Source organism: Mytilus edulis, chromosome 1, assembly GCF_963676685.1.
Source record: "Mytilus edulis chromosome 1, xbMytEdul2.2, whole genome shotgun sequence".
NCBI lineage: Eukaryota > Metazoa > Mollusca > Bivalvia > Mytilida > Mytilidae > Mytilus > Mytilus edulis.
The window spans coordinates 56,253,207-56,265,354 of record NC_092344.1 but is presented as its reverse complement, the minus strand read 5'-3'; the positions used below and the strand labels follow the sequence as shown (position 1 = coordinate 56,265,354).

Here is a 12,148-nt window from a genome sequence, read left to right as displayed (position 1 = left end):
AGGGGTACACAGTACAAAAAAGGGCTAATTAAAGTTTATATCAATAAACAAAAGCAGTTATGTCAGAAAGTAACCAATAACAATACTATTCCTGATGTCCTTTTTTGGTAATCTAATATGATTCATTTATCAACTCATTGTAGTTTATTCCAAATCTTTTTTTTCATGAAAGAGACTAAAAATGCATACAAATGATAATAAACAGTGGTGGATCCAGAAATTTTCATAAGAGGGGCCCACTGACTGCTTAAGAGGGAAACCACTCCAGTCATGCTCCAGTGATTCCCTATATAAGCAATCAAATTTTCCCACAAAACACCTGGACATAAAATAAATTGTGTTTCTGACTAAAACACATTAATTACCACACCAAGAAAAAAAACAAGAAACCATGCATGTGCTAAAATTGATCTAGTGCAATAGGAGTTTACATTAAAGGCAAAAATAAAAACAGCCCTTTTTTTTTTATCAAATTGAAAATATTTTGCATTGTGGTGTGTAAAGGCTTATAATACCTACAACGTCTTCATTTGAAGTGGAACTCTTAACAACAAAAAACTGTCTTGCAACTGGTCAATTATATTCTTGTTACATAAAAGCTATTAATAAATTGAAAGCTATTGAAATAAAAATTTGTTTTACAAAACATCTAAAATCAGGAAATTCAGTCTTTAGTGTTCTATGTTGTGTTTCAGTTCTTTCTGTTTATGAGAATATTCGTGTTTCGTAATGAGATATTATTATAAACATAAACATGTGCTTCTAGTAGTAGTCAACTTATATACAATCAATTAAAAAGGGATTAACATCCAAGTCCAAACAGGTTATTAATTAGCACAGGTATTGTTAATTCTTATAAATAATTAATCCAAAGTCATTATCCAAAACATTATAGCCTAATGAGATAAATACTGAAAAATAATACTGCATAATTAATGCCATAAATATAAGGTTCAAAATCTTAAATAATAATTTGACTTTAAATTTAGGTCTAAAATTTTCCAAAATGACATTTCTTTGTTTTAAAAAAAAACTTAGGTGCTGTTACAGCACAGCAAATTTAACAAGTTTTAATACAAAATAAATTGTAACTTTTTAAAACAGCTGTCAATTATTGATAGTTTTTAGTGAAAACAATATTGATCTGACCCCTTGAAAAAGGATATAAATGTGGTTGAAACTTTTTTACTTGTGAAAAAAAACCCAAAGTATAACTTGAAACATAGTAACTACAAAACAAATAGTAAAACATAGAAATGTGCAGAATGGTCAACATTGTTAGAGGAAAATAAAACCAAAGGGTTAGATCTACATTACAAAAAAATGCTTTGTCGATTATTGTTCTTACCCTCAGAATCCGCTGAAAATTAGCATAAAAAATACTTTTTTAAAACTTTGTTTATACATGTATTTATGTACTTATAATCCTTGGTATATATGTATTTCTATAAGAAAATAAGGTCAAAATGACAATGGATTTAAAGAAAACAAACCTACTGTAAGTAGTAAGAATTAACACCAGTGAAATTGTATCAACATATAAATCGCAATTAAATATTTGTGGTTATGATATTTTAAGTAATCAATTGAAACTAAATTTTGAATTATTTAAAAGCAAAATATTTAACATTTTAACCTGGTTTAGACCACATGTAAATCGTTAGCCTAAGCATTGACAAAGAATTTGTATTCAAACTTCTTAAACATGATATACCGGTACATATGTGTCTAAACAAATTGTATTTGAAGTTGAAATGGAAAAGCTTTTGTTCAAGTAAGTTAACGTATTTCATTTTTACACTGGCAAGTTTGTGCATTTCATTTACAAAATGTTTAATAAATAATTTACAGGGGGAAAACAGAAGTACAAGCCATCATTGTACTTCAACCAACCCAACTCCTTTATATCGTCAGTGAAGACAATGAAAGAAGATATAAGTAAATGCAAGACTTTTTAGCTGAATATGAGCATATTTAATGCATCCTTAGCAATCTATTGACCATGATTTATAACCTTGTGGCGCAAATGAAAGATCAAATTTTTTAAAAATTGGTGCAAATGCAATGCAACAAAATACAGATTGTTTAACATTGTCACTTTTCAATGAATTTTTTTCTAAGGATTAAATTGTTTAAAAGATGCATAAAATCAGCTCTATTTTTCGGTCCACAACATGTATACATATCAAATAAAATGAAATAATTGTTATAACATCAAGTGACTATCATTCTGAAATAAAATAAAATATTAATTAATTATTCAAAGTGATTATAATGAAATAACATGTGACATGCTGTTGTTATTACAATATTTTCATCCCTTTCAGCTGTGAACATCACCGATCATGACATGCAGATAACTTAACCATGTGATTGCTTACATTGAGCAGTGACCTTGCATCACTGTGACCTGTGAACTTTGCAGACAACATTGACTTTGGACAAACCTTCAACAGCAATGGCATCCAGTACAAGCTGATTTCTGAACATAGTTCCATATGTGTCCAAGCACTGTAGCCCTTTATTGACATCTTTTGTATTGATTTTATCAGTATCGTCACTGTCACTCTGATCGTCCCGCCATTTGTTGTACTCTTTCAGTGTCATTGGCACGTCTGGTTTCTTCTTCTTATGTTTATATTTCTTCTTTCTTTCCTTAGGACTAGTATCTCTTCCCGACAATGCCTCATGATCATAAATTTTGTGTTTACTTTTTGACCTTTCAGTGTCCAATCTTGAACTTCTTTCTTTTGATGAACTCCTTCTATTCATCATTTCATCAGCATCATATTTAGGATCTAAAACCTCCCTCCTTGATCTATCTTGACCTCTATTAATGACTACATCTCTCCTAGAGGTCTCTGGGCTACTATGCTTACCAAAATAACCCCTCCTATCATCTTCAGGACTAGCATTATAATATCCCTCATGATTTCTGTAGGACTTTCTATGGCCAGCCTCTGGACTCCTGTCACTATACATGTAATGTGAAGATCTTCTGCTTCTATCAGTACGTCTCTCAATCTCATCAGGACTGCTATCATACACAATGTTTCCATGGCGACCTGGGGAATGTCTTTCTCTGTGCCTCCTTGTGTTATTCTCTTGGGGTAACATTTTATATCTCTCCCCGTGTGGAAGTTCTTGTTGCCGTGGAGGCAGAGGTTCGAAATCTTCAGATGATTCATCATCTTCATCCCAATACCCATCATCTCTTCCTGGTTGATCATCACGTCCACGACCTGGTCGTCCATAGTTCCCATGATAATAAAGATCAGGATCCTCATATTCTTCATAGTTATTGTGAATACCTTGTTCATAAAGGAACTGGTCAAAATCCTGTTGGGTAAAACTTCTTGGCCTTGAAAGATCTCTCTCATGACGAGATGGGGAATAATCTTGTCTATGTCTCATAGTATTTGTATCATATCCAGAAGTTCTGGCCCTGGTTCTTTCAATGTTACGGGCACCTGACATGATTGGATATCGTTTTATCCTATCAGGACTTGGACCATCAAAAGATCGAGGCTGGTGAGATAAGACATGGCTGTCATGTTTATATCTTTGATTTTGATAAGGAGACAAGTTACGGTTCTCAGGATGAGGTATATCCTCCTGTGACCTTGACATCCTCCGATGCCTTCTAAATTGTCCTCTAGGTCCATTTGGTGGATGACGAACATTGTTCTCTTCATACTCACTGTTGTCATTGTCATCTGCCATTTCCTGAAAGTGTCTCATGTATTGGTTAACTATTTGTTTACCTGCCACAACAGGTGGTGCCTTCATTTGAAACACTCTAGTAGCACTATTCACAGGATTTTCAAATGCTTTTGTTGATAGAACAAAATGACGAAATTTTGCCCAATCAAATTTCATTTTAGGTTTGTGTTTGTAAATTTTTGGTGCAAGTCCAGACAGTATGAAATTTTGTTGTGTTAGAAAATTTGTCATTGCTGTTGCCACCATTTTGAAAGTAATACCACTAAAGGGCTTATGCTCCTCCATTTTAATGTCCAGGGATTTCAAGGTTCCAAGTTTTCCTAACATTCTTAAAGATAATGGTTTCTTCCTTGGTTCATTAATTACTGGAATTGAAGGTCGTTTTGACATAGGATCAGTAAACCCAGAAGGGGGCATTTGAGCTGGAGATAATTCTCTTTCCATTCCATAAGGCTCATGAAAAGCATCATTTGGATGAAGAGAGCTTTTTCTACTGACCATATTTGAAGCATATGACTGCCGTCTACTAATTTCTGTTCTTTCACTATGCGGTGGTTCTGGTTGGTATGGATATTCCTGACTGGCTAAAGAATTCACTCTTTGATTTTTTATTGCCTTTTCAAAATTGTTGACCCCTCTCCCAACTGTCATTGCTCTGGAAATGTAATCCGCTCTATTGACTTGATACAGATCCTGTTTTGAGTCCCTACTTTTTAAAGGTTTTGCTAATGATTGTTCAGGTTCCATTCCTGGGTATTCCTGACTGGCTAAAGAATTCATTCTTTGATTTTTGACTGCCTTTTCAAATTTGTTGACCCCTTTCCCAACTGTCATTGCTCTGGAAATGTAATCCGCTCTATTGACTTGATGCAGATCCTGTTTTGAGTCCCTACTTTTTAAAGGTTTTGCTAATAATTGTTCAGGTTCCATTCCTGGGGATTTAGATATGGTATCTGATGAGACACTACCTGTGTATATTGACTGTTGTTTATAGTATAGATCTAGACTTTCATTCAAACTGGTATCTCCTTTTCTCCTAAGAGGTCTGACATCTGAGTAAACAACCAGAAAAATGGTAATTTTTGAAATCTCAAGAAGAGATTTTATATGAATTTATAGGGTTAAATATACTTACCATGAAATTACATTTATATTATATAGAATATGTTTGCTTTCACAACATGTTCTCATCGCAATTAACTAGGTGATTAAAAATTACATCCATGAGATGTACTCACCTACGTCATAGTTCACCTGTGTAACATACACTAGCTTTAGTTTTAATTTGTCGTTTAATTGAATAATTTCAATTAAGTGAACAAAAAACTGAATTTATTCCAGGGGTGGTGGTGGATTGTGGTAAGTATATTTAACCCTATAAATTCATATAAAATCTCTTCTTGAGATTTCAAAAATTACCATTTTATATGAATTTGGTTAAATATACTTACCATGAAATTACATTTATATTATATAGAATATTTACTGATTAACAAGCAGTATTTCATTTGGTGGAGGATAAATTCTCTCACACACATACAATTTCAACATATAAAAAATTATGTGAAATTTTTTAAAAAGTAACTCCATTAAATTTTGTAAATACGGATATTAGTAAAAACCGAAATTACTGAATTTATTATACAATGAAGCTATGCTGCATAACTATATGTATCAATGACAAACTTTGCAGATTGTATAAATACAAGTATGCAAAATTAATAGACTTGATGTAGAGTTGTCTCAATGGCACTCACATGTATATATATACCCCATATTTCTATATCTGATGAATAAATAATCTGCAGGTCAGTATAGAAATAATTATATTAAAGCTCCTTCATTATGAGCTAAATGTGTTGTAATATTTATGCAACAGTAAATAAGCATTTATTTCTGAATAGGTTGTTCTTGTTGCTTGTACAAATCGACAAGAACTAATCCAACCTTAATTTCATTACTTTCCACTTTGAAAATTAAGTTTATTTGGAAACATTATTACCTTTCTTTAACTTTCCATTGTTTTCTCTATATTAATATATTAACAGATAATATATGATTGCTGTCGTCTTTTGATAACCTGATCAATATCACATCTTTCGAAATAAATTCTTTTCTACTTAATTAAAGAATTATAAACCATTAAAATATACTTTGTAAATAGGTGTCCTTAATACAATCAAAGTTTATTAAAGACTCAAACCAAAGTTGTTTCATGATTATGCTAAATCTGGATTAATCTTTAAACTTTTTTAAAGTTATAGTCCCTGAGAATTTGCTTCTCTGCTAGATATACTACTTTAAATATTTCATAGATTTAGAATAAAATATTTTCATCAAGAGAAGTCTTGTACTATTGTATAATGACAATTCTCTAAACTGACTAAATTTAAAAAATCTGATAAAATTTCTATGAGTGGTAGAACCTTTGAATACAATGTCTACCATTTCAACCATGAACAATATTTTTGTTTTGTATTGGACTACTCAAGTGTAAAAATACAGAAATGGACAAATCAGTGGAAAAGTTTCAGTATACATGTTTCCATTGATATACTGCTTCCACAGAACATTTGGATGTTGAGCTGAATTAAAGCCATGATTGTTGTCCTTATAAGTCCAAAAAGAATGCTAACAGATGATTTTCTCCAGCTATGAAAAATCTGTCTAAAATAAAATGTTTTGATATTTCTAATTAACATTCACAACGGTTAACTTTCTAGAATATCTTGCCATGTACAGTTCCAAATTTAAAGAAACAAAAATTTGACATAATGAACAACTCTTGTATGTTGCTCTTGACAATTGTTTATATTAATTTCAGAAATTATTTCGCTATCAGAAATATTAAAATGCAACTTGTCAAATATAGTTCTATAGTTGTATTTAAAGAAAAAACACTTGTTTGGCAATATGGAAAACACTTGTACCAACTTGCAGTATCCTTAAGTGTTCTTAGTTATTTCAGAAATGGTTTCACTATCAAAAATGCTCATTTTATTTCTGTCTTGGTTCACCTCATCTGAATCCTATACATTCTGATATGATTCAATACATGTATATATCAACCAAACAGCTTTTGGTAGTATTTTGTGACTTCAACCCAGTCATTTGGTTAACTTAGTCACTCAGAAGAATTTTGCATTTGTCCCCAGATTTGGCAAAAACAAAATTAATGTGATTTAAATAATCACATCTTTCAAAACAATATTGAATCAAAATTCAAAGTAATTGTTTAAAATAAACACATTTCAATTTTGTGTAGCATATTCTTGCATAAGATACTAACTGTATGCTATATATTTATATTATTCTGGCTGGTAATATGGAAATTGAAAAGTGAATAATTACCATCAATTCCGAGGTTAAAATCACATGCATTCGGAAAACCTTCCTGCATATAGATAATATACAACTTGACTTTGACCAGACTAGATTTTTGTAACTTTATGCTTATAATGAGCAAAAATAAACATAAACAGTGACATTTTAATATTTAGGTATAATATTAAGAAAATGTCTCGCATTTGATTTGATATAATCATGGAATTATCATACTATATTTTACTTCCATGTACTATTCTTAGACTATTGAAAGCTATTTGCTAACTATTAATCAGTCTTTTAGATAAATTGCTTTTCCTACATTTTGCTGTAAGATTAACTGCTTCTACACTGGTGCTAAAATTTGAGAACCAATTGAAATGTATATATATTATATGTTTATATTGGTACATCATGTGTTACTCCAAAAAAAACCTCTTCTTTTTTTCTGCATCTTGTAAAGACTGACTAAATAAAAGGTTTATATAAAGAGCTGTATAATAGATAGTTTCAAATCTTGAGAGAACTACTTCAATTTCCTAGACCATGTCTAGCATTTTAAATAAATCCTGCATCCACAATGCTTTAAATCTTATTTATTTATTTACCAATATTTTACTAATTTTTTTTTTTTTTTTTTTTTTTTTTACAAGATCTAAATTAATGATAATCTTGTTTCTATAAATCAGCATATTTGAGTCCTCTATACTTCAGAATTCTGAATCAATATTTAACTCTAGGAAAAAAAATGTGTAGCCATTGCATAAACTGTTGGGTTCTACCAATCTCACAATAAGAATAAAACGGACCCAATGAATGAATCCTTATAGCAGAAACTTGCCCATCTGTTGGCATTGCTTAGAAAACTTAAGATGTAAATTAAGGCATAATTTTCTATCTTTAAAAGAGCATCCAAACTCCTTTTGCTTTCATGATTGGAAGATATATGTATAATTTGACAGTGATTCCCATATAGTGAGGGTAAGATAGTCTCTTAAGTCTTACGTTATCACCTCTTTTTTTTTTTTTTTTTTTTTTTTTTTTTTTTGTACTCAAAACAAAACAGAATTAGTACATATTATATTTAATAAATGCATTGGCAATGTACACTCTGAATTATGTAATCAATATATAAGCCATTACCTTGAATGAGTCTTTGTGAAATGCATCATGGCATCCCCTAAATTCTTTATTCAATAGACAATCTAATGTTTACATAAAAACATATAAAAGCCTTTGTTTCCTTACTGCCGACAAAAACAAACAATTGGTTATAGCAGTTCATACTTATAATATTCATGTTCTTCTTGTCATAAGTAAACTGACCATGAAATTTAATATAAGTAAAAAGAGTTGTCACAAGCTATCAACTGTATTTAGAACAGTGCTCCATTCTTACTGTCTCCATGTCTGTTAGAGCATTGGAGAATTATTTATCAGTAAAAAAATAATTAAATATTTACAGCAATTTGCTGTTCTGGAAAAAAAATTTCAGGCTTCTAAGAATTACTGTCCTGATTTAAACTGGACATATTTAAAAGAAGTATGTATTGGTATGCTTAAACTACAATCACATTTGTATTGTACTAGATAACAATGTATCATTTTCAGTGTCTTTAATATCTGTCTTGACTATTTCCAGACACTTGCTCAATATATTATCAATATGAGCAAATATGTTAATTGACGAAACTGTTGGTTCATCACAAAAAACAATGTGCAACCAAATATTAGCTATGCTTGTGGTGTTTTAAAATATAATAAAAATAGACATAATGTTCCCTGGGTGGAAGGATGTCTAGAAAAGTCAGATAGACCTGGACTTAAATTCACTAGTCTGATTCTAATTTATTTTATTTGCAACAATCATCCACGTGCAATTCTATGCTCCATAAATATCAATGTGCAATAAATAAATAGTTATGATCTAATTTTATGTAAGATATCAAATCTGTATTTTATTAGAATGAATGCAACTTACAGATTCTAAATCATGCATGTTGTTCTAGTTCCTATGTTTCCTGTATGAAACATGTCAACATTAATCAAATAGACTTGGGCAAAATCCCTATTCTATTTTAAGTCTATAGTGATCCATTGAGCACGTTTTATTTTCAATAAATATGGTTTATGTTCCCTGAATGAAAGGTTAACCAAATAAACATCATCAGTTGTGGGCAAAATCCCTATTCTGATTGTGATGTATTTATCAACTGTTAAAACAGTATCACTGTTGGTCTACGCTCCCTGTATGGAACGTTTTCCAAATAAAACAATCAGAAATGGGCAGATTCCCTTTTCTGATTGAAATTTATTGAACCAATTGAGGTTCTAGGCACAATAGTGGTATACGCTCCCATACGGACGTTATCCACATTAAAATAATCAGATCTGGTCAAAATACCTATTCTGATTTAATAGTTATGTGTTTACACAGTCTCGTGTACCAGGTGTACACGTAACAGACTGCAAATTGTAAACAATCGAACCAATTGAGGTTCTAGTGACAATAGTGGTATACGCTCCCATACGGACGTTTTCCACATGAAAAACAATCAGATCTGGTCATAATACCTATTCTGATTTTAATATAGTGATGTGTTTACACAGTCTCGTGTACAGACTGCAAATTGTAAACAATCGACTTTATCCAAACTTTACACTCGACCCGTTTCGTAGCATTGCTCTAATGCAGAGAAAAATCCGGTCAGCTGAGCGTGAAAAAAAAAAATAAACATCCGTTTAAATATATATCTTTTTAAAAACGTAGCACTCACGTAACATGTCCGATTTTGACAGCTAAATTCTGCCTTTCCTCGGACCCGATTTAATGTTTGAAAATGGCGGCTAAACAAAGGTCATTTTCTATGTCGTCGTATTTCCAGACTCGTAAGCTGTAAAAATGACGAAAACGTGCATATCAGAAACTTGGCAGAAGCGCTGTATTCTGATTTACATTAAATTAATCGTATATCGATATTCCGAAAACAAATAATGTCTTTTATAAAACATGAGGATTTTCAACAGTAAACTGTTAAAAATCCTTGCCGACGAGAAACATGCGTTCTCTTGAACGCAAAAATTAAAACTAAAGCTAGTGTATGTTACACAGGTGAACTATGACGTAGGTGAGTACATCTCATGGATGTAATTTTTAATCACCTAGTTAATTGCGATGAGAACATGTTGTGAAAGCAAACATATTCTATATAATATAAATGTAATTTCATGGTAAGTATATTTAACCAAATTCATATAAAATATTGCATATTTTAAATCAGTATCTAAGTAAACAACCAGAAAATAAATGCCTATTTGGATTTCGAAATACAAATAGAATATTAAATGTTGCAAATTCAACACCTTAATCCAGTAAGATATATAAAAAAAAAATGGTACATGATGCTAAAATGCTAAAAAAAAAATGATTGAAAATTTACCATACATATTGTTATAAAATAATAATTCATACCAATCATTATTATTCATGATTAAAATTAAAAGCAGACTACAGTAAATTCGGAATTTCTGATTGTAAAAAAATGGACAACAATCCAAAATTAATTATTGCAATACCATTTAAAGATGCAAACAGATACAGATGTATAAGATATCAGAATGCAAGTTCCAAGTCTCAATATTTGCATTATTAAAAACCTTGCAATAATTTCTGAATTTACAGTAATTCCACTGAAATTTTTTCAAAATATTACTAAAACTCTGTCACAAGATTTCACATAAAACATCAAATGTCCCAATTTATTCTTTCGTCCTTGAGGAAAATGACAGCTTAAGTAATATTGATAGACGGATGCCTAGTGATGACTTGAGACCTACATGACATGTAAGCACATAGGGGACGACGAATGCCAAGTTACGCCCCTAACATATTCTATGTGATCCTGGATACTACTGTACCTCATGAATACCTTTTAGACCTCTAACTTAAGTTATGAAGATCCTCTATAAGATAGTTTCTTCGAGTGTTGCCCTTTAACCCTGGAACAGCTGGTGGCAAATCGTACTCATCATAAACATGTACATGTATATACAAAATGGACCAAATGCTACAGTCTCTCGGCTAGTCTTTAAGATGAAGAACCACAATTACTGACCATATAAAAACCAGAACCAAACAAATGACTAAACCTAACGTAAGTACTTCGACAAATTGATAAGGCTGTTGATAACAAAAGCTTGATAAAGTTTCACTTTTATTATAAGTTTGCCCTATGGGAGTCAGTATCTCAGCTGGGAAAATTTTGCTCCAGGCCCTGTCGACGACACTTGGTATAGTGGGTAGCCAAGCCCCGTGGACATGGAACACCGCCAATCAACTGGAATGCAGAGGTTTCCAAAAAGGTGATGAAGCAGGGTGCTACGAAAAGGGGTTGAATTGACGGTGGAGAGATGAAAAGTATTTAATTACTTGGGGATAAGAAGAGAAATTAACCAGTGGTGAATTTCGTAATGGTCATTTATTAATAAAACACCACTGGGTTGCTGAGAACTGTTCCCACATTCAGTGAAATATTGGAGGTGGTAGATTGGGGTGGATGGTGGGTGAAATTGAAAACTTAATCCTTTAGAGTAAACGTCCTTTGTATTCAACAGCCAAATCAAAAGTGAGAAGCTGGCAGCCTTCAATTGTAACCTGAGAACCTAATCCCTGATATCAGACAGACCAAATTAGACACCACCTGGAATCAACTGCCCTGTCTCATGGAAGAAACCATTCCGTCTGAATAAACAACATTTATACTCTGCATAAGTTTCATACAAAAAATGCCTTCTGCTATGATGATCTATGTTAGTAAGATGCTTTAAATTCCGTATCACCTAAACATATTACAATGTCATCTAACATTTAATAATTACAATAGCCTGTTGTTTTTCTCAAAGGCTTCCATATGTCACAATAAGTTCATAGTATTTGGTCATAAAGGATTAATAATGGTCCTCAAAATCAGTGAAATCTGAAATTTGAAATGAGTGAACACTTTATCCTAGGGTTAACCTGAATATTTCCTTTGCAATTCACAGTAAATTCTAATGAAACTTTTCTGTTTGCTAAATTGGCTAAAATAATGATATGTAATTG

At 31.6% G+C, this 12,148-nt stretch overlaps 1 protein-coding gene across 22 annotated transcripts in view; it reads right to left on the bottom strand.

The window, feature by feature from the left end:
• The window catches only part of LOC139485243 (uncharacterized), a 107,444-nt gene that overhangs the window by 45,627 nt on the left and 49,669 nt on the right, over positions 1 to 12,148 (bottom strand). For 11 of the 22 annotated variants that reach the window (XM_071269586.1, XM_071269607.1, XM_071269624.1 and 8 more), the window contains one exon: positions 1,349 to 1,360. The exons of the other annotated variants lie outside the window; for them this stretch is intronic. In XM_071269586.1, the coding sequence (XP_071125687.1) occupies positions 1,349 to 1,360 (12 nt within the window). The remainder of the gene's footprint in view (positions 1 to 1,348; positions 1,361 to 12,148) is intronic. 22 annotated transcript variants of the gene reach the window in all.